The sequence below is a fragment of the Equus caballus genome, chromosome 31 (genome assembly GCF_041296265.1).
Source record: "Equus caballus isolate H_3958 breed thoroughbred chromosome 31, TB-T2T, whole genome shotgun sequence".
Lineage (NCBI taxonomy): Eukaryota > Metazoa > Chordata > Mammalia > Perissodactyla > Equidae > Equus > Equus caballus.
The window spans coordinates 1,470,292-1,493,373 of NC_091714.1; the positions used below are offsets into that span (position 1 = coordinate 1,470,292).

General features: G+C 48.1%; 1 protein-coding gene across 3 annotated transcripts in view; it reads left to right on the forward strand.

The window, feature by feature from the left end:
* The window catches only part of THBS2 (thrombospondin 2), a 32,638-nt gene extending 12,736 nt beyond the window's left edge, over nucleotides 1–19,902 (forward strand). Inside the window, exons 7-22 of one of the 3 annotated variants that reach the window (XM_070256116.1) lie at nucleotides 414–510; nucleotides 3,064–3,234; nucleotides 3,504–3,680; nucleotides 4,500–4,673; nucleotides 5,235–5,362; nucleotides 5,442–5,594; nucleotides 6,072–6,290; nucleotides 8,604–8,711; nucleotides 9,496–9,655; nucleotides 11,028–11,146; nucleotides 11,787–12,021; nucleotides 13,682–13,909; nucleotides 14,391–14,662; nucleotides 15,232–15,329; nucleotides 16,603–16,742; nucleotides 17,803–19,902. In XM_070256116.1, the coding sequence (XP_070112217.1) occupies nucleotides 414–510; nucleotides 3,064–3,234; nucleotides 3,504–3,680; nucleotides 4,500–4,673; nucleotides 5,235–5,362; nucleotides 5,442–5,594; nucleotides 6,072–6,290; nucleotides 8,604–8,711; nucleotides 9,496–9,655; nucleotides 11,028–11,146; nucleotides 11,787–12,021; nucleotides 13,682–13,909; nucleotides 14,391–14,662; nucleotides 15,232–15,329; nucleotides 16,603–16,742; nucleotides 17,803–17,810 (2,487 nt within the window). In that variant the 3' untranslated portion in view covers nucleotides 17,811–19,902. The remainder of the gene's footprint in view (nucleotides 1–413; nucleotides 511–3,063; nucleotides 3,235–3,503; nucleotides 3,681–4,499; nucleotides 4,674–5,234; nucleotides 5,363–5,441; nucleotides 5,595–6,071; nucleotides 6,291–8,603; nucleotides 8,712–9,495; nucleotides 9,656–11,027; nucleotides 11,147–11,786; nucleotides 12,022–13,681; nucleotides 13,910–14,390; nucleotides 14,663–15,231; nucleotides 15,330–16,602; nucleotides 16,743–17,802) is intronic. The other 2 variants (XM_070256117.1, NM_001163117.2) reach the window with 2 other exon arrangements.
* The last annotated feature ends 3,180 nt before the right edge of the window (nucleotides 19,903–23,082 follow it).

Here is a 23,082-nt window from a genome sequence, read left to right on the forward strand (position 1 = left end):
GCTCCACAGAAACGTCTGGGAATGCAGCCTCCACCAACAGTGGGAGGCACAGGCCATTTACTTCCTTCCTTTTACTCCACGTCACTCAGTTTCCACTGGCAATGGTCTCGGACGTCAGGCGGTACACGCCGACCTTGCTCATCCTTTCTCCCCTCCTGCCCACAGTACAGGAGGGTCCCTGTTGTGTTCTACTTGCTCAGCGGTTGGAGAAAGAAGGACAGGGACACGGAGAGCCCTGCTCTGGGCACTAACGAGAGAGAGGGGACAACATTTTCGAAGCTCTGTGTGTAATGTGTAGCATTCACGGGGCAGAAATCATTGCAGCCACTCTGTCGACCCTTTTCAATCCAGCCCTTGTACCGGTGTTTATTTTTTCAAATGAGTGTTACATGAATACCTCTCTTTATTTGCAGAAATTTAAAACCGTTTGCCACCAAATCACCTGCCCCCCAGCGACCTGTGCCAACCCGTCCTTCATCGAAGGCGAATGCTGTCCGTCCTGCTTCCACTGTAAGTGTGGCCCCGGAAGGGGGCGACCTCTGCTCTCGGGGGGTCTGTGGATTTAACTGCTTGTTTGTTTCCACTTGCTGATTCGGCCGAGAAGGGTGAGGCTTAGACTAGATCCAAACAGAGAGAAGGAAGCCGAGGATGCTCCACTCCCGAGGTTGTCCACTCTTCTTACTCACGGTGACGAGGAAGAGTCTGAAGTCCTCAGAAGTCAGGGACCCGAGGGCTCTGTCCTGGCCTGTCACCTCTCCATGAGGAAGCCGAACCCCAGGGATCAAGGAGAGAACCCTGACTTTCAGTCCCGAATAAATACCCACCAGCGAGTCACATGCCACCAACTTGTCACTCCGGGGCACGAGGACACTGAATAATCCTCATAAACACACCGTGGAGAAAGGATGCCAAAGACCACATCCCAAGTGATAAATTCTAAATCATAACAATACATTCCAAGGAACAGACACCGAGGGGGAGGGGTGGGAGGGTGTAACCGTCCTCAGGTCCCTGTGGTGTGGAAACTGCATGGGCCCTAAAGCCTTCGCTTGGGGTCTCCCCACCGCATCCCACGCCTGCCGGTGGGACCATCTTCCAAGGTCAGCTTCTCTGAGGCGGTGTCGGTGCACCTGATCTCTCAGTGGCTCACTATTGCCAGGTGATTTAATAGACGCCCCAGGTCCGTGCTGAAGGCCCTTCTGCATTAACCCTGCGATGCTCGTCTCACGAAAACCCCTCTCCGTTCCTCAGACACGCACAGCATTCTCCTGTCTCTGAGACTTCGCTCAAGCTTTCTCAGTCTTTCTTTCTGCACTGTCCTAAACCACAGCCATCCATCCACACGCAATTGCATGGCCACCAGCTCTGTTCTGAGTCCCTGGTCCCCCCCTCCCTTCACTGGACCGTGTGGTGTTTGTACTTCTTTCACGGCACGAGTCTCGTTCACTTCCCTCCCCTCCTGTCGTCTGGCAGCGTTGATTGAACTGTTCTTTCCTAGGAATTTTCTTTAAAATGCCTGGTTCGTCTTTCGCTATTTTCCATCCTGTATTCCTGGTCTGGGGGCCCGGACGTTGAGGACACAAAGGTTTGGGACGCGCTGCCTCCCTGTGCCATCTGGAGCCTTGTCGTAGCATCTCCTCCCTCCAGGCCCCCTCTGCTTTCCACAGGCCCTCCATTTCGACGGTGAGCCTGGCGTCCAGACTCGCCTTGGCTGTGGGGCTGGCAGGGGGCTGGATAAAGAAACTTCCTTCTGTTGGTGGCCCCAGATCTTGTGTGTCATCCCTTGGATGTGGACGATGAACAGATTTGGAGACAGGCTCAGGCTCTGCCTGTCTACGATTTTGAGCAAATCGTAAATTTTATGGGTTTCAGATTCATTATCGCTAAAACACAGAAAGATTATGCCCCCTCCGTAAGGTTGGCTCATGATTAAGATAAACAGTACAATATATGTGAAAGTGCCTGATCCATATTATGTGTTAAATAGACATTCACCAAATGAGATAGTACTGCAGAGCATAAAAACGTCACTATGAAAACCTAAGATCCACGTTAGATTAAAGGAAGATATTTTACTCTATTGAGAGAATAATAGCACAGAAAAAGGCCTCCTGACAATTCTTCTCTTTTTTCCTGTTTTCTGGAACACTGAATCGTAGACATTCACAGGGTTCTTCACCACGTAAATATGACAGTAGGGTATATAGCATCTTTTACTGTTTACCAGATCAATCTCTGCATTAAGTTACTGACTTTTCTCTTATTTAGGGATTGTAATTTCCTGTGAAGAATGTCTTTGCAGGAAATTGCTTGCTTTTTTCTTTTGAGGAAGATTAGCCCTGAGCTAACAACTACCAATCTTCCACGTTTTGCTGAGGAAGACTGGCCCTGAGCTCACATCTGTGCCCATCTTCCTCTACTTTATATGTGGGACGCCTACCACAGCATGGCGTGCTGAGCGGTGCCATGTCCGCACCCGGGATCCGAACCAGTGAACCCCGGGCTGCCGAAGAGAAACGTGCGAACTTAACCCCTGCGCCACCGGGCTGGCCCCAGGAAATTGCTTTTTTAACTTATCCCATTTTAAATTATTTGGAACTAAATTTGTGACCTGTAGTTTCAACCAAAAATTGAAAAATTCCATTACCATATATAAATCAGCAAATGGAGGTTAGAACGGAAGTAAATTAAACCTTAGTAATGCCAAGATGTGCTTCAGGACCCGCTTTTGTAAGCCATTTGAGAAATCCGTAGACACCTTCCCGGACACGCATGGTTGAGGTTGCTCAGACGTGGACATGCTCCCCGTGCATCCACTGAACCACCCGTCCGTCCTCTCCTGGGCAGGTGGCCCCTGAGCTCCGGCCCAGGGATGGACGTTGGGTAACTGGAGGACTTTGCCCACATGGCAGTGCTCACCCTCAGGGCGCCCCCCTCCGTGGGAAGTTGCACACCCCTTCTGCCCAGTACATGGTTCTGCCACATGGCCCAGTGCGTGTGCCTCTCCCTTCTGTGGCCAGTCACGGGGCAGAGGCTTGACCAGCCCTTGTGCTTCCCACCCAGCAGCAGATGGTGAGGAGGGCTGGTCCCCGTGGGCAGAGTGGACCGAGTGTTCCGCCACCTGTGGGTCTGGCACCCAGCAGAGGGGCCGGTCGTGCGACGTCACCAGCAACACCTGCTTGGGGCCGTCCATCCAGACGCGGGCATGCAGCCTGGGCAAATGCGACAACCGCAGTGAGTGTCAGAAGCGCTCCAGCCGTCCTGGAGGGCTGGGTCAGCATCCCCCCAGACCTTTGGGTTTTGGGGTTGGGCGAGGACGGGCTGCCGGCTGCCATTTCTGGGAGGTGCGCAGCCTTGTCCAAGGACTCCAGCTGGCTGAGGTCTTTCCCAGCTCTTCCCCTCCTCTCCAGCGGGCTTGGTAAACTCCAGGGACGGGCAGCCCCCCGGGGCCGTTTGCTAAGTGGCCCTAGCCGCTGATGTCTTTGTACTTCTCCGTGTGCTAGTTCGGCAGGACGGCGGCTGGAGCCACTGGTCGCCTTGGTCCTCCTGCTCCGTGACCTGTGGGGTCGGCAACATCACGCGAATCCGGCTCTGCAACTCGCCGGTCCCCCAGATGGGGGGCAAGAGCTGCAAAGGGAGTGGCCGAGAGACAAAGGCCTGCCAGGGTCCCCCCTGCCCGAGTAAGTGGGGCGCAAGCCGAGGTTGGGAGTGGGTGCGTGCAGACAGCTGGGACCAGGGCCCCGGGGCCAGGCCCATGCGGCCAGCTTCAGTCCCGCAGACTCTCAGAGCAGGGCTTGAGCAATAAAAGGGAGAAGCCGGCCCTCGGGATTAACGCCCATCGCCTGCGCTTGGCTCTGACTTGTCTGAGCTTGCTCAATTAAACTCTAATTCATCTACCATTGAGAGAAAAACAAGCCAGAACCGTGGGAACTGTTATGGTGTGCGCTGCGACTGGGGGAAGCATGGACGGTGCAGAATGATGTGTCTCGGGAGACGGCCTCCTCTGCAGTCTGGGGCGGGCTGGAGTCTGAATTTACAGGAAACACGCGGGTTCAAAAGGCCAGCCCGTCTTGGGAAAACTGACTTATGCAGTGTGTTGAAACTCAGTAAAAAGGAGAGGGTAGCCTGTTACCTTTCACTGTGAGGTCATCCACTGGGCTGATGCTGAACGATGACCGTTTCGAATGAACTTCAGCTTCACACAACGTTCTAGAAGCTCGCACCTCTGGGGCGTGACGGAGCTGCACCTGCAGCCAGCAGGCCCTGGTCAGCAGCTTCTAGACGCTAAGATTGTATGATTTCTCTGTCCAGAGGTAAAAACGAAACCAGCTGAAATTTCCCATCTCCATCACCCCCTGGTGTTAGGGTCGTGAAAGGACTTTCTTACCAATTTTTGCTGCGACCCATGGAGATGCCCCGTCACCGGGTTCTTCCCCCTCGAGCCCACAGCCCCGGTGGCCTTCCCTCTCCTTGACCCTCTTGGTGCTTTCTCCCTGCAGTTGATGGGCGGTGGAGCCCCTGGTCCCCGTGGTCAGCCTGTACGGTCACCTGTGCTGGGGGGATCCGGGAGCGGACGCGTGTCTGTAACAGCCCGGAGCCTCAGTACGGAGGGAAGGCCTGCGTGGGGGACATCAAGGAGCATCAGATGTGCAACAAGAGGAGCTGCCCCGTAGGTGGGTGTGCACGCCGCCTGCCCAGCCCTCCGGATCCCGCTGTCCCTGGGTCTGTACACTTCAGCCGGAGCAGTCTTTGAGGAAACCACTGAGTTTTTATGTTGATCAAAAGTCTAAACATTTTTGGCAAATATATAGAAAACATAAAAAAGAAAGATCAACTCTGTGCACGTAAAGATCACGGCTTTTGACATCTGTGATATGTCCCTCCAGCATTTTTAGGTAAAAGCAGAAAACACACACAATGCAGCACAGAACACTACACATGATGAATGTCTTAGTGTACACGTGCTCCTGGAAACTACTCCATTTTTACCATTTAAGGATATCTTCCTGGAGATGATAACTTTGGGTGGCTGTCTGGTGTTGCCCTGTATGGACATCACCAGCATGCTCCTACAAGCTCAGCTGCACTGCAGCTAAAATGCAGAGAGGCTGATAGGGCAGCCCCAAGCCTCTCGGGCTCAGACGGGGTTTCTGTCCTCTGTGAGTGACTGGTGCATAGTTAATCATGGTGCTGCCTGGACCCAGAGTTAACCCTGCTCTGCTTGCCCCACACAGACGGCTGCTTATCCAACCCCTGCTTTCCGGGAGCTGAGTGCAGCAGCTTCCCCGATGGGTCCTGGTCCTGCGGCTCCTGCCCAGTGGGCTTCCTGGGCAACGGCACACACTGCGAGGACCTGGACGAGGTGGGTGCCCCCGCCCCGGGCAGAAGGGTGCCCCGGGGAGAGCGGGGAGTGACGGGCTCCTGTCTGCTTGTCCCCGCAGTGTGCCGTGGTCACAGATGTCTGCTTCTCCACGAGCAAGGCGCACCGCTGCGTCAACACCAACCCGGGGTTCCACTGCCTGCCGTGCCCCCCTCGCTACAAAGGCAGCCAGCCCTTCGGTGTCGGGCTGGAGGCGGCCAGGACCGAAAAGCAAGTGAGCAATGCTGGCTTTGTTTTTGTTGCAGGCTCTAGAAAGTCGGGCAAGAGTCCCAAAAACGGAGGGTGGGAGAGAGAAGAAAAAGGGCGGCATTGTGGGAGAGACACAGAGGGTACTCAATCTCAGGGAAGCTGTTAGAGCCCCTGCCTGCCATTGACCCGACCAACATGGGGACGCAGAGCTGAGTTTTCATGCAAAGAATCCAGGACCAGGGTGACCGCTTTTTCGTGCATCAGTAACACCATGTGGTCATCTGTGGGCTCAGACGTGACCTTGGTGTGGCAGGGTGGGGTCACTGAAGAGTGCCTCAAGGCCCCTTCTAGAAAGAACAAAGTTCCGAGTTTCTGGATGCGTGCCCAGCAGCGTCCTCTGGGGAGGAAACCCGCACCCCTGCTCTTGGCCCTGATGGCAGCCTCAGACCCCTCCTGTCAGGGTTAGGGTCTCAGATGGTATCCTAAGCCCTTCATCCTGTAGGTGTGTGAGCCTGAAAACCCATGCAAGGACAAGACGCACAGCTGCCACAAGCACGCAGAGTGCATCTACCTGGGCCACTTCAGCGACCCCATGTACAAGTGCGAGTGCCAGACGGGCTACGCAGGCGACGGGCTCATCTGTGGAGAGGACTCCGACCTGGACGGCTGGCCCAACAAGAATCTGGTCTGCGCCACCAACGCCACCTACCACTGCATCAAGGTGAGACCGGACGCTTCAGCCTCCCCCGACTCCAGGAATTCCCGCTTGGGGTGGTCGTGTCCCATTGGGAGATAACTTATTGGTCTAAACCGTTGGAGACTCCAAATCGTTCCCAGCTGCCTCCTACACTCCACGTGGGTTTCCTTTCTTGAGACAATGACATAGCAGAAAGAGGGCGCGTTTTGCCCACATTTGTGGGGCGGAGGGGAGCCTGGGTGTGATGTCACCAGGGCCATCAGCCAGCATCTCAAGGCATCTGCCTAATGGATTTCTATCATCAGGTTGAGCCCTTTCTCCATGAATTTCATTCCAGTACATTCCAGGGATTACTATGAAAAGGAGCCATATGGCCACACTGCTCATTGGTGGGAGCTGGGGGGAGAAGATATTGCATCTAATATATGTTTGTTGACTGAATACAAAGATAGCCTTGAAGTCAGGGAGTTGAGCAAGGGATCCTCCTTATGTGGGGACATAAGCAGACCCCACACTGTTCCAGGGCTGTGGAGAACCTGAGGTGTCTGCAGACGGTCACTCAGTCAGATTTAGCAAACAGTTTTCTTGGCAAAGACCCCAGTGTGCTGCAGTGGAGGAAGCGATCAGGCCACCTGGGAGAATGAACTTCCTCCTGATCTGTAACAGGGCATTGCTTTCCCGAGGCCGCTGTAGCCAAGGACTACAAACCTGGTGGCTGACAACAGCGGAAATTCATCCTCTCACAGTCTGGAGCCAGGAGTCTGGAATCACGGTGTCACCCCAGTCCCTCTGGAGCTTCCAGGGAGGCTCCTTCCTGCCTCCTCAGCTTCTCATGGCTCCAGGTGTCCCTTGGCTTACGGACACATCACTCCAATCTCTGCTTCTGTCTTCACCTCGCCACCTCCTCTGTGTCTGTCCCCAAGCTGCCTCTGTCTCTCTCTTATAAGGACACACCTGGTTGTCTGTGGGGCACACCTGCATACCCCGGGATAAACCCATCCTTTCAAGACCCTGAACTCAGTCACATCTTTTGCCATCTAAGGTCATGTTCACTTTTACCGTATAAGGTGATAGTCACTATTTCGTCAGATAAGGTAACACTCACAGCTTCCAGAGATTAAGGCATGTTGTATATTTTGGGAACCATCATCCAGTCCACTATATAAAATGTCCCAAAAAGTTTTAGACTAGTTTTATGCCTTAATAGCTTCAGAAACATGAATGCTACAGATTGGCGAAGGACGTCATTTGAAAGTCTACATATATTCCTCTATTTCGTATTTATTTGTTCCCGTGGATTTTGAATAACAGAAGTTATAATTTAAATTTTGTTTCTGTCACCCTTGATTAAAGATGGCAGATGTCAACTGGAACAAAAAGCGACTCTGCTTTGAACAAACCAAGGCCACGTTTCCACCTGCCTTGCATCTCCCTGACCACAGCCCACCGTACCCCGCCATCCCCAACATGAGGAGCTTGGGGGTCGAGCTTGATGTCTCCATGGGGAATGGGTGCTTGTTGAATTGATTATTGTAGATTTCCGTTAAGCATCAACAGTACCCAAGACGCCACGGCGGAAACCACGGAAGGTGTCCGTCAAGCTAAGACTGTGCTGCTCTGAGGTCGTCCTACTTTTTTTTTTTCATTTTTGTGGAAAGAGGTGTCCCCTGGGGCTTCTGTGACCTGTGCATTAATGTCACTGGAACACACGCTTTCTGCCCTTTTCTGTGTTTCCACTTCCCTCAGGTCGTTAGTGTCTGCACAGCTCAGCTTTCAGTTAAAACACAGTTGGACAGAAATGAAACGATCTTTTTCCCCAATTACACGTTATCCACTTACTGCAAAGAGCTGAAATGGGGAGGCAAATTGGAGTCCTCAGCCTCAGTTTCTGAACAGATCACTGCACCTTCAGAGACTCGGGCATCTGTTAGCTAATGAGGGTTAAAATCAGCTTTGATGGATGAGTCAGAGTTTGTGGGGAGCCCAGGGGACTCTGGAGGCTCTGCTCCCTTCCACATTCTCACGGGACCACAGTCCCTCACTCTTGTCTGTTTCTCTGGGTTTTTGGCAGTCACACAGGGATCCGGGCTCAGGATGCAGCTTCTTTTATCTCGACCCACTAGTGGTGGTGACATAATTTCTAGGGCAGCACTTGAAAAGAAATTCATGTGCCTCTGGCCTCGCTGCAAGGTCTCTTATCTTCTGCTCTTGATTGAACACAGATGTCTGACATGGACGTCGTCAGCTCTGCCCTCTCCATTTTATTTAGCCTGCCTTCCTGAGCGGAGGGGGCTCTGCAGAATGTGTTTGTAACTGCTATCCTTCCTCCCATTGCAGGACAACTGTCCCCTCCTGCCTAATTCTGGACAAGAAGATTTTGACAAGGACGGCATTGGCGATGCCTGCGACGATGACGATGACAACGATGGCGTCGATGATGAGAAGGTCGGACGGGGCTGTGCCGTTTCTCGATTTCATGAGTAAAAGGATCAGAGGAGAGGAGTGCTTTATGCCACATAGTCCTATAAATGCCATTGTCTTGGCGAGTAGTCCTGCATAAGTCATTCCCAAAAGTCACAAAGAGAGAATGTTGGTCTTTTCCAAAAGTGAATTAACCAACCAGAGCATGGAACCATCTGGGGTGCTCTGCTGGAAATGTTTTTAACAGTTTAATTTACTTTTAATTGCATACAGAGGGACTTATCTACCCTTCCGCTGGTGGGGTACCAATGATGGGCGAGGCTGTCACCTCAGTGAGTGATAAACTTGCCTTTGTGGCAATATTTAGATGTGACCATTTTCTGAGAAAATTGTTGCAAAACATAAATGATTTAACATATTAGTGCATAATGTGGCACTCGCAGGGGTAGATAACCTAAATTTTTATTCACAGCTTTCCTACATCTGACTTTCCTTGATCCATTGACTCTTCATTCATTCATTCAGTTGACATTTAAGTTTCTATCCTCACCATGAGCTATATGGTATATTATTTTTGCCATATAAAATCTCAACCTTTTTTTAGCAGGGGACAGATGCATAAATAATTGTGAGATGATTTGCTACCAAGAACATGTTGGCGCGGGCTTGCCAGCTCTGTTTTCTGCATCTCTACGTTGATTTTTGGAGCTACTCTGAGAACATGACTTAGAAAAGCAAAGCCATTTGATGAGCAATCCAGTAAACATTCCCGTGTTATTTCTTAAACTCTTGCCTTGTTCTTTTCTAGGACAACTGCCAGCTTCTCTTCAACCCCCGTCAATTTGACTACGACAAAGATGAGGTTGGGGATCGCTGCGACAACTGCCCTTACGTGCACAACCCCGCTCAGATCGACACGGACAACAACGGGGAGGGTGACGCCTGTTCCGTGGACATCGACGGAGACGGTCAGTTCTGCTTGTGGGCTTGAGGTTCAGAGCTAGAAGTGTTTGCAGACCTCATGGTTCATTCTGTGCTTGTTGGATCAGCTCAACTTCATCCATATGCTAATACAAGATTAAATGATTCATTAAGCTGTTCTCATAGGAGCCTTGTCTTTCCCCATGGGTCCGTGGAAGGGGCCGCCTGCCTCAGGACCACTCTTTGGCATCCTCCTTTGTCCTACCCCAGGCTCCTAGTGCAGTGTCCTTGTGCCCTTCCTGGTGTCTTCTGTAATGCACACCCCCTTTCAAAGCTCCAGGAGCCCAGTCCTCTCTCCTCACCAAACTGTGTTTCTGGGCAAGGTCTCATGACAGCATCTGCCTCTCCTGGGACATTTCTATCCTCACCTTGATTTCTTGCCATCATTGAATCTTTCATGGCAAAACTCCTCCAAGGTTTCCAGGTATCCACAGACGTTGGCGATCTCTGACACCACCAGGTCCCAGTGCCCTGGGAAGCAGCCCTGTACCTCATAGCACAGCCTCGCCCTTTGGGTTTCTGCACACCAGGCTCAGGAGACTTACACCCATGCTTCCTCTACCCCATTCCGCACCCTGGCACCAGCCTCTGCCCTGTGTCAGCTCTCACCCCAGGGGCTCGCCCTCCCCACTCTCCCCTGCATTTTGTCTGCTAGTGTACTTTCATGGGAGTAACCTTCTGTAATGCTGACTTGGGTTTCCACCCACCTTGCTGCTCTCTAGGGTTTACAGCAGCTGGGACCTTGGGGTGACTCCCTTCTCCTGCCAGGACAAGACAGACACTGGGCCTTGACTCTGTGTTTTTCCTTCTGACTCACAGATTTGAAGCTTTGCTGCCCTTGTGCCTCATTACTAGCAGTATCATTGCCGTCCCCTGCTAGTTTGTATATTTTCTCAACTCCAATGTTGATGGAATTCATTATCTATTTTCAGATTTCTTGAAATAAGGTATTACACCTAAAAATCCATCAAACTCTGCCATTGTTATTTTTCTGCTAGTGTAGGAAATGGATGAGAAGGCAACATAACTTAGGAATCTAACCAGTTCCTAGGAGCTCAATGCATATCTCCTGAATGCATGTTAAGGGAGGTAATCAAAGTAGGGAGCTCAGAGATTTACATTGTGACAACACATTTACTAAGTCCTCATTGGGTGGCATTATCTAGAAAGCTCCAAGAGTTGGTTCTATTTTAAACTAAGGGAATTTAAATTTTAGTGGGAAATCTGACATGCATTCTTCCACACATCTAATAATCTTTGCATTTTACCATATCCTTAGATCACTCTTTTGAAAAGCAATGTGCTCTTTCTAAACGCATCAGGCTTCTGTTCTTTTTTTATTCCCTTGACTCCTTGCAGATGTCTTCAACGAGAGAGACAATTGTCCGTACGTCTACAACACTGACCAGAGAGACACCGACGGCGATGGCGTGGGTGACCACTGTGACAACTGCCCCCTGGTGCACAACCCCGACCAGGTAATTGATTAGGCAATTGATCAGGTTGTATCTATGAGCAGAAGGAGGGTTGAGGACCTGATCAGTCAGAGATGTATATGCCTTTGTGGTTTTCCATTAGTTCTGGCAAGACATGACAGCACAGGCTTTCCCATAGTTTTAATTGAAAACATTTACTGAACTCGAATGTAGGCACAGCTCTTGTATCTCGTTGGCCACAGGCCAAAGGAGTCACCTCACCATCTGGAGGGAGAGTGTGCCTCTCTCTGTGTGTCTGTGCACTTCCCTGTTGCAAACATGGGAATTGACTTCTGTTCCAGATTTGTGTTTGGAAGACACGGTGAGAACATAATATATTGATCTAGTTCATAGGATGTGTTGTAGCAGACGATGTCAAAGAGGGACATGAGTCTGGAGCTGTTAATTCTTTCCAGTCTCCCTAGGTAAATTGAGCCCCTGTAGAGAGGTAGCATGCGGTGGAAAGAGTCCTCGATTCCAGCCCTGAGTCTGATGTAGATAGTGGTGTGACCTCTCCATGGACTCAGCCGCTCACATGGTGGATGCAGTGGTCCAGCCCCCAAATCCCAGGGGGCCTTTCAATCCGGCATCCCTTTCACTGGATGGATGTTCAACGCTGCTGTCCCCGTGCTCTGTTTTCCAGACTGATGTGGACAATGACCTTGTGGGAGACCAGTGTGACAACAATGAAGACATCGATGAGGACGGCCACCAGAACAACCAGGACAACTGCCCTTACATCTCCAACGCCAACCAGGCCGACCATGACCACGATGGCCAGGGTGACGCCTGTGACTCGGATGACGACAACGACGGGGTTCCTGACGACAGGGACAACTGCCGGCTCGTGTCAAACCCGGAGCAGGAGGACTCAGATGGTAGGCGCTGCCCCAGGTCATGCATCTGAAACTCCAGGTGGGAAAACCCACGTGCCGTGTGGTCTGAAGGCACCAGACCCGTGGAATAGCGGTTTCCTCTGCCCCACCTGCTCTGCACACTCTAGGCTTCTGTATTAGCTGACGGATGAAATGTGAAAACGTGTGTTTGTCTGTGTCAGGATGGGCAAAAATCTCAGTGTCCACGTAATTTTCAAACTTTTGAGCATCTCTGTGAAGAAATGCTGGTTACAAGCAGGACAAAGCTGTGCTTGATTGTGTTTTGACAGCTAGGGGAGAGTGAGGGTTTGCTTTTTAAGGGCAAAACAAACAAAAATGGCAAGCGTGTGAAATATCAGGAAAAAGACCTATTTTGCCTGGCAGTGAATACAACTAAGTGGTCTGTAGCAGGATGGGATCTTGAGGGCGTAAAATCACAGGGACGGGCTGGGGATTTCCTACCAGAGTCTTAAGGAATGCGTGAGGAGCACAGCTGTGCTCAGTGGCTTCTGACAGAGGCTGTGAGAAAGTGGCTCCTTGCGTGGAATCCTGGCTGACTCGAGCGCTGCGCGGGGAGCACACATCCTTCACAAACTGAGATAAGGGATGGTTGGGTGTCGAGCCAACATGACTAAGAAGCACATGGAGAGGCTCGCTGGGCTGAAGGGCAGCTCCGAGGATCCTTCCCGCAGAGCAGCAGGAAGGCATTTCAGCAGAGGGCCCGAAGCTCATTCTTGACATGAGAACTGATGGCTTCAGTTCCCACAGCCTCTCGGCTTGGGGAGGGGGCTTGCTGACCCCTCCTAGTGGAGAAACTCTGGGCCTTGTACCCAGAGAGGAGTCTGGGATGGAGGAGAGGCTGACATGCACAGAGCATTTAGTGTTTTTTTTAAAGCTTCCTATGAGTGTGCACCTGCCACGCAGTAGGTGGAACACCTGTGATTGAACAGAACTGAAAATAGTTTGAAGAATAGGACAGGAAATTCAGTTGACCTCAATATCTTTTTCTCCTGCTAAAGCAACAGGCACTAAAATGCGCTAGTTTAGTAAACTGACATCTGCCTGGGGGATTGCCATCATTGCCACGGACTAGAGAGCTGGGAAAGCTGCCAAGTTCTTCCCCCTACACGCACCGGGGACAGGGGCCACCCAAGCCCGCCACCCCTCCAGCCACTCGCTGGGGAATTTGAAAAGATGCTTCCAAATGAGGGGAGTCCACGTCTCCCGAGGGAAAATCATTCTTCGTGTAAGAGTTCTGCTCCAAATGCCAAGTAGATTCCAGGAAGGGCTGATTAAGAGAGGTGATAACAGGAGTTCTGTAAACTGTCAGAAAAACAAAAAGCTGGATGTTCCGCTTGGTATTGCCTGACAGCCGTTCGGGTTTCCTACCCGCAGTTTCTAGTTCAGAACGAAGTGAGAAATGATTCTTATGGGAATATGATTGCAGCATGCTTTGCTGCAGTGTTTATCTCATATATGTTTTGAAAAGAGCGTCAAGACCTAAAAGGATTCAAGCTAAGTGTTTTAGAGATTATGGGCATTAATCCTCGAGACACTAATAAGACCCGAACCTTGAATTTTACTAGGTTTTCTCAGACACAGAAAGGCACATGGCAAACCATTGACTTTGTTTTCTGTTTTTTCTGCTTGTCCTTGGTGACAGGTGATGGGCGGGGCGATGCTTGCAAGGATGACTTTGACAATGACAACATCCCGGATATTGATGACGTGTGTCCTGAAAACAGTGCCATCAGTGAGACGGACTTCAGGAACTTCCAGATGGTCCACTTGGACCCCAAGGGCACCACTCAGATCGATCCCAACTGGGTCATTCGCCATCAAGGCAAGGAGCTGGTGCAGACGGCTAACTCCGACCCTGGCATCGCAGTCGGTGAGCCTTCAAAATACATGCCATCATTCATGGTTCTTGGTGCAAGGCATCCTCAGAGGCTTGTGGGCTGCTCTTTAGGAAAAAAATGGATGGGATTAGTGGTCTTTATGGTAACCCCCATCCCTCTATACTTTGTAAAACTGCCTAAATATTCTTGACAGAAGAACTTCGGGAAGCAGGAATTTGCCTCTCTGAAGTCTGAAGTTTCATATTCAATAAGCCAATCTTTTTCATGGACGTGATCTTTAAAATATTATGTACTACGGTAAATCTCCGCCATAACTCTATAAGTGGGATCTGAAAAAATAAAATCCCGTAGATTTCATTAATCTCACAGCAATGGAGCCTGAGTTGAATGGAAGCGGAGAGCTAAACCCAGCCTCCTTATGTCTGCATTCAGAGATCCCGGGCTAGTGCAGGCATCTCCTGAAAGGCTGAGTATGTCTTAATCTTATGACGGAATGCTCTCTCTGGCATCCAGGTTTTGACGAGTTTGGGTCTGTGGACTTCAGCGGCACGTTTTACGTCAACACTGACCGGGACGACGATTACGCTGGCTTCGTCTTTGGCTACCAGTCCAGCAGCCGCTTCTATGTGGTGATGTGGAAGCAGGTCACTCAGACCTACTGGGAAGACCAGCCCACCCGCGCGTACGGCTACTCGGGCGTGTCCCTCAAGGTGGTCAACTCCACCACGGGGACAGGCGAGCACCTGAGGAATGCCCTGTGGCATACTGGGAACACAGAGGGACAGGTGAGAAAGACGGTGTCGTCAACACCATCTCCTTTGACTCTGCTCTATGGCTGCTGTATTTTTTCAGGAGAGCAGTCTCAGCCCGTCCCAAAGATAACCCCACCTTCGTTCTTGTCCATTTTAACTCAAGTCATGATAATTTAAATAAGCTTTTATTGAGTACTCACGTTATTAAAGGCACCATGCCTGGTGTTTTTATAAACACGATTGGTAATCCTCTTGCAAACTAAATATATTTCTACCATCAGGTAGAGTTAGGAGAACTGAGTTTCAAAAGGTTAAGTTTTTTGCCCAATGTCCTGTGATGAGGAAGCAGAGGACACAGAATTTGAACCCATGGCTGTGGTTCGAGTGCTGGAGCTCCTAGCACTGAATTATATGGTTGCCTATTGAAGGATTATGATCCACACAAGAGCTTTATGCCAGGAAGTGTATCAGAGGTGGGTGGAGCAGCATGAGCCATAAGGATTAATTTACGGAGTAATGTTTTTGCTCCCCATTTGGTGTTGTAAGACTGTGGTTAAGACTCAGGGTGCCAATTGTACTCAAGAGTGATGTTTTTCCCTCAGGTTCGTACTTTATGGCATGACCCTAAAAATATTGGCTGGAAAGACTACACCGCCTACAGGTGGCACCTGACCCACAGACCTAAGACGGGTTATATAAGGTGAGGGTGGCTCAGTGCCAGCTACATTTCTACCAAGTGATTTCCCATTTCATTGAAAGGCAAGTTTGAACGTTAACAGGTCAATAACTCAAGTGATTTCTAACTTGTGCGTTGTCCCTGGATTTATCCACTTTAAATACCTTCTGTTTTCTACCCTGCGTCTTCCACCACACATCATTTATTTTTTAAAAAAATAAAAACAAAACTGTTGAAGAGGAGAAAAATCATATTTGTCTTGTTAAAATAACTTGCAGGATGAGGAAGCATCTCTGCTCCTAATATTCACTCTGGGCGTGGGAGAGAAAGTGCAATTAAAACAAACTGTATCTCTGCAAAGTAGGCTGTGGCTCATTTGGAGAACAGATTCATATTCATTTCTGGTATTGTGAATGGCCGAATTTAAAACACAGCTCCAGTAAAACTTTCAAAAATATCCATCCAACAGAATTTTATCATCTTGGCATGGCAGCATTTGTAATTGATTTTTCTTTTTGGTTTGATTTTTTGCTTGAGGAAGATTAGCCCTGAGCTAGCATCTGTGCCAGTCTTCCTCTACTTTGTATGTGGGATGCCTCCACAGCATGGCAGACGAGTGGTGTAGGTCGACACCCAGGAACCAAACCCGTGAACCAGGGCTGCTGAAGTGGAGCATGCCAAACTTAACCACTATGCAACAGGGCCAGGCCTCTGTAATCGATTTGATTAAAACAAATTATGGATGATTTACAGTTTTTTGCAAATTTAAACTTAGCTGATAACAGCACAGTACGGTCGGAGTCTTCACAGATGCCAGGAGTGTACATGTCCCCAGTAATAATAAGCAGATCTGAGTAGGGGACATGCAGGCTGGCTGCACTGGCATGATTTCCATGGAGAGTCTCCCATGATTCACTTGTGTGCTCCCCATCCTATCGGAGAAGCATCAGTGCATCCAGCCCCACTCTGGGCATGTAGGACAGAACCCCATGCTTGCTCTCATGCATCTCACAGGTAGTAGGGAGGGAGTAAATGAACATGTGGTTTTGATGCAATAAGGAGGCCATGAGATCCATGATGCAAGTGGGGAGAACCTGGTGCTCAGGAGACGGAAATGTTGCCAGACGCCTGGAAACTAGGACACATCCTTCACCTTACATGACTACTCTTTGGCCCTCAAGGGCAAGTCTCCTGTCAACCTCTATGTTGTGAGGGGGAAGCTGACCCCTTGTCCTCTGGTTAATGTGTTTCACAGAGTTCACGTTCTCTTTCTTTCTCCCTTTTCCCCTGTTTTCAGAGTCTTAGTGCATGAAGGAAAACAGGTCATGGCGGATTCAGGACCCATCTACGACCAAACTTACGCGGGCGGGCGGCTGGGTCTGTTTGTCTTCTCCCAAGAAATGGTCTATTTCTCAGACCTGAAATACGAATGCAGAGGTGAGTGTGGGAGTGCTGTCCAGTCGGGCAGCTGTGGGCAGAAAGTGGGGAGGACACACATTGAAATTCATTTTCACAGGAGCTGCACGTTAGGGCAATGGGCTGATGGCCTGTTCTCTGCATATGTTTTGTTTGTCACTCGAGTTGTTCTTTTGTTTATTTTAAATTGAATGTGAATCCCTTTAGTAGGAGAAACACTTTCCTGTTATTCACAGGCTCCACTCATCTCCACTCTCCTTTCTCCTGTAGCTTCCTATATCTTCTACACCTTCTGGACCCCTCTAGGCTTTTGAGGTTGCTACCCTTGCTAAAAATGAAAGAAGGAAGTTAATGAAAGAGAGAGAAAAAGAGAGAAGAAAGAGAAAGAAAGAAAGAGAGGGAGGAAGGGAGGCAGGAAGGAAGGAAGGAAGGAAGGAAGGAAGGAAGGAAAGAAAGAAAGAAAGAAAGAAAGAAGGAAGGAAGGAAGGAAGGAAGGAAGGAAGGAAGGAAGGAAGGAAGGAAAGAAAAAGAAAGAGAAAGAAAGAAAAAGAAACAGGGAATGAAGCAGGGGGGAAGGGAAGGAGGAAGGAAGGAGGGAAGAAAGGTTGGTTCTCTTTAGTCATATCTCTAGGAGTATATTTAAATCAAAATATTATAGACCTGGAAGAGAACTTAGCTCCTATCTGGTCTAATCCCACACCTTCATGTAGACATGAAAATACCCCCCTTCTACAGATGAGGTAAGACACTACTCAAAAACCACATATTGAAAATGGCACATAAAGTAAAGAGATGAAGCAAACACAAGAATGTCTCTTTGTCTTCTTGCTTCTGGCCAAGTCTTCTTCTCCCTGTGTCAGGTTGCCTCTCGAGACAGTTCATGCTTTCTTCCTTCCTGCCATCCATCCTTCCATGCATGCGTGCATCCATCTATTCTTCTAACCATTCATACATCCATCCATTTTACGAATACCTTTTTTTAAATTAAGATAATGATATTTTAGGGTATAGGTAAAACAACATAAAGCAAAACCAAACCCACAGTCCAATCTTCCTAATTCTGTGTCCTGTTTTCTTGTAGATGTCTAAACCAGATTTGCTGCAATTCCAGCAACGTACTGTAGATGCTGTTACCTACACACCTCAGCCCATCCTGGTCCTTCCAGCTTCTCTCTCTTAAGCAGCACCTCCTGTCCTTGACCTTGACCTTGAGTGGTTCTTCACCTCTTGTCATCGACCCCAAGCCCAAGTGCCTTCAGAGGACAAATATCGATGGAACCCAAAGATGAACATCCAACCCACTACAGGAAAAACAGTTTGATGATATACGAGACTTTGTGTGGAGTGGAAATTGAGCATGACATGTCATTGTTTTATCTTGTTTGTTTAAAAAGAATGACGTTTACATATAAAATGTAATTACTTATTGTATTTATGTGTATATGGAGTTGAAGGGAATATTGTGTGTAAGCCATTATCATAAATTAAGCAGGAAAAATATTGCTACACTATTTTCAGTGCTGAAAGTTGTTCCTATTCTTGGGTTAGAGCTGTTCTATGGTATTGCACGAATTAGGTCAATTATAAAGAAGGGCCGACTCAAGTCTGAAGTCAGAACACAGTAAGGAGGAGGTCTGGAGATAGTCGCATGATGCAGGACATCAATTCACTAGTTGGAACATTAAAAATAATTATGAGAATAAACAAACACCCCTTCCCTCATTCTCTTGTCCTGCAATGAAAGCCCTCATACCCAGCAGAAATCCGGTTTCATCCACAAAGGAAAATTCCAGCAAAATGGCTCTAACATGAGTCCAGATGTGGGGCTGGCAAAGCCTCCTCTGTGTGAAAGGTTAACGGAGCAATGGGCTGGCCCTGGAGTTGGCCTCTTGTGCTGTTGTAGACTTGAGAAAACTCCTGGCCAGTTGTTGCTTGACTTTGCTTCTGATCGCCAGAATTTTTGCTTGAGCTTCTTTCCCAATCTGTGCTCCTGGATGGAGAATGGACAAGCAGACAAACGCATCAGCTGATGAACTTTGCCATCGAATTCCTATTCTAGGCTTTGAAGCTCTGGAAAATTTGCTTCTACCTAATTTGGTAACACATTGCATTAAGGTTCCAGTTATAAATGTTTTGCTAATATTTATTAAATGGATACAGAATGCAGTTCCATTCACCAATAACTTATTTTAAATATGCCAAGTAACACATATGTAGCATAATTTCTAGAAATAAACGTATAACAAATCTATAATATAAAGATACAGTTGCAGCAAAATATCTTCCCATTAAAATACCAGGATTTATAATATTATGTTGTCATGATAAAGCATGCTATAAAATGTAATAGAATAAATAAATAATAATGAAGAGTTTATAATGGAACCTTAATATATACTGTTGCCAGTGACTTTAATTCAATATTTTTTACTATTATCTATCTGCTGTACATAGAATTTTAAAAACTTTTAATGCTAAGGAAAAATCAGTTTTAAGTTTTGCCAGACACACCCATTAACCAGTCATAGTGATATACGTAAGTTTGATTTATTTTTGCTTAAATCGCATGATTTTTGTGCAGGAAATGTTAGTTATTCTCACTCCACATAAGGGGTTTAATAAGAGAAGTTTGTCTTTTCTGTCTGATTTGGGGCAAATCTTCCTCCTCTTTCTATTCATAACGATCTCATTTCTACATCAAATACAGGGGACCCATCACTTTTGTCTCTCTTTACACGTTTCATTTTGATAAAGTTACGTTTCTTGCTTCTTTTGAGGTTGACTTTCTTTTTGTTTTGCTGCACTATTTTTGCATTTTTTGTGGAACTGTATTCCCAAGACAGCAAAGGTTGGGAGCCTTCATTAAATGTAGCCATTGTGAAGAGGTGTAGGTCTTCTGTGTTGGTGGTATTTGGCCAAACCATACAGTGGTGTGGGATGCTGATGTGAATATTTAGAATGTACCATATTTTTTTTTTGTAAATTATTTATGTTTTTTTTTTTTAAACAAACTTCTCGTACAGGTGGATGAAAGTTCATTTGTTTTGCCAAAGACTGTAAATATTTATTTATTTGTTCACATGGTCAGAATTTCACCACTGAAACCCTACATTTAGACAGAGCCTCATTTTTATACTTTCAAGATTAATAAGAGGAAATAAATTGTAAAAAGGTTTTTATACATGAATCTCTCTCCCTTTTTTAAAAAGAATTAGCAGGGTTTCTCTTGGGGGGATGGGAGAAAAACCCCAACAGGGAAGACTTGAGGTTTTGCTTCCTGTAATGGGAACAAGGGTTACAGGTTTCCTCTTCACCAGCCACAGGGGAGGATGTAGGTTTTGGGTCCTTGCGGAGAAAGCATCTCTACCAAGGCAGGTCTCCGTCGATCCTAAGCCGCCCAGCGCTTTGCATGACACAATCTTTGAGCAATCTACTCTCCTGCTGTTTCTCATTGTCAAACAAGAGAGCAGAACGGTGCGGTGAATTTTGGCAAGCGTCAGTGAAATGATTCAGAAAAAACGTGACAACACCAGGGACCCTGTTCATTAATACAAGCTGTACTTCTCTTGACCCATATTCATCCCAAATCAGAGACAAAGGAACAGAGGACCCAAGGAGGGTCCGTTTCAAATCCTAGTGTCACAGGAGGAGAAGGAGGAGAGAGAGCACAACACAGTAGCTTCAGGCTTTCTCCGGCCCTTCCCAACTGCTTTGTGGGATTTCTGAGTATGGTGGTGGAGTCAAATATAGGGAAAAAATACGTGAGAGAGTAATGTAGCGGGAGAGAAGGAGAGAGGGAGAGCGAGGGGGAAAAAAGCAAACATATTTGGCAGAAAGCAGCTGGAGTGAGTCAGACAGTGAAGCAATAAGATATAGGAAAGGCCGTCTGAGGTGACAGCATGGGAGCTGGAGGTCCTGGTTCAGATTGGGGCTGTGGAATGGTGGACTGTGTGACATGAACATGGAGGAAAATATTAGACCTCCATGTGTAGATCAAGAAGCCTTTGAAAAGTTTAGAAACAATAAGGTAAATGATTTTGATTGAAAGACAGATAACTAGTGGAGAAAGCTTCATGTCCATTTCACTCACGAAACAAAAAATGTATAATAGGTTTCATAGCAATGCTAAGAAGTCGGGCCTTGAAACAAGACCATTTCTCCTACATTCAGAATTTTTGTAATTCACTGAAAAATGTAAGTTTTCTGACAAAATGCTATGCATCCTTTCCACAGCCCTCGGTGTCTCTGAATCCTTGTCTTCCAGGATTGATTGCTGGTATCTTTGTGACCTGACACAGGAATGAGATGTCCCTGGACTGCGATCTTAGGGAAACTGATCTGCAGCTCTGTTCCTTCCGCTAAAAGTTCTAACACAGTGTAAAACATACACCTGAATTGGTGGCTTGTTCTCGAAGAAGCTGGAGATTGTACTAACGCAGGGGGTGAATTCAGCCCAAGGGTGCATGAGAACTAGACTATGAAAGAATCGGGGAGCGATCAATAAGCCAACGCAGCCTCCTGGTGTGCATGCACCTGTGTCAGGTGGCATGACCTGGGTGGTGAAATAACAGAACATCCTCATTCACAAATGTCCCGATGCGAGGTCTGTAACTGCCAGGAGGGGAGAAGGGTTCCAGAATGGAGTGGTGTCGCCCATCATCACTGGCTGCCTGCATCTCCCATTGTAACTTAAACAGGGGTCCCTTTCAGGGTATCTGTCAGTTTCAACATCTCAGGCAGGTTTTGCTCAGTTAGTCTGAGTTTCTCAAAGTGATGTTTTTGGCTGTGCGAGCTCAGAGGGAAATCTAGATGCTGCCATCTAACACCTCCATGGTCCTGGTCCAGTGAGCTACAAGTAAAGTAGAAACAGGAATATCGGCTGTAGGGTTCTGCTAAGGACTGAAGGTTCCCTATACAGATGCGACTGAAGCACTGCCCTGGAATTCCAGTGGAGCAGGAGGGAAGAAGCCGGCAACTTCTCAGAGACAATCCCAAGTGTGGCCAAGCCTGGGCTTCTGTTCTCAGGGGAGCGACTTGGCAGAGTGCGTGAGGTCCAGAGAAGAGAGCAGCTCACTGCCAGCGCAGCATGGGGACGCCAGCCTGGGGAAGCCCGGGGGCATTGCTGCCAAGAAGTCTGGGCTGTGAGCTGCCAAGTGTCAGCCCCAGAGCCGTGTGCTGACCCTCGCTGTCTTTGCACAACTTGGGGCGGCCCCCGCCCTCCAAGGAGCTGTCTGCCTGGAGGCCCAAGAGAGGGATGGAGGTGGCCTGAGGTTTTGGCAGTCACACGGTCCTGGTAGCTGGAGCAGGGGACCCCGTTATTTATAGGCTTGCCTCGCAGAACTGAAAGCGTTCATGTCTCTTAACCATAACTACTGCTGAAAACTTTTACTTTTCAGACATCGCTTTTTCCATGGAATGACTTTTCTCCCCAAACACGCCAGATGCATCATGAGAAGTGCTATTTTGACATCAGAGCTCCCAGCAAAGACCCTCTCCACACGCCTGGACTCAACAGTGTCAGTCAGAGGGCACCACGTGGACCAACACAGTGAAATCGGGTGACCGCATGTGGATGGAGGCAAGGTGGTCGGCTGTGGGAGCAGCTGCTCCTCAGACCGCGGCCGCCTCCCTGCCCCCCACGACTCCCGGGCACACGGATGTCAGCCTTTATGTTGTGGGAGGGTCTTTTCTGTGCTGTAATTTTACAGTAAAAGGATGGTCTAACTGCTAGAGAGCTGTGAACGTCCAAAAAATAGTGTAGAAAAACAAAAAAGTGTTAGTGCCATAAAACTGGATTACACTCATTTTATGTGCCATTTCTTTACTTTCAGATTGTTGTTTATGATTTATATAAATGCATTTCGTTGTTCAGTGGATTTATTTTTCTGTCTATGAAAATGGTTTAGTTATCCTGGGTTGGGACAGAGCGCATATAATTTTTCCCATTTAAAAAAAGTAGAATTGTATTTCTTTTTGATGTGGTTTCAGAAACAAGTTACATTGTTGAACAAAACATATATATGAGATCTATGCCTATGTATTTAATATGGGATATTTAATGACACATATTTAATATTGTATTTAATGTTACACACACACAAAATGTGTGCTTCATGAAGATACAACCTCTCTACAAGGAGTAATTTCTCTAGACATCACTATATGGCAATTCGGGCAAAGATTTTCTGCTACTCTGGGAGGCGGAGGAAGATTAGCACCAGGAAGATTCTATCAAATTTGTTTGGGGAGAATCAAGCTTCCCCATGTCTTGGTGAACCCTGACCCAGTTCCAGAATAAGATTGACAACCCCAGATCTAGACTCAGGTCCTGGATAAACGGACAAGGAGACACAGCCAAATG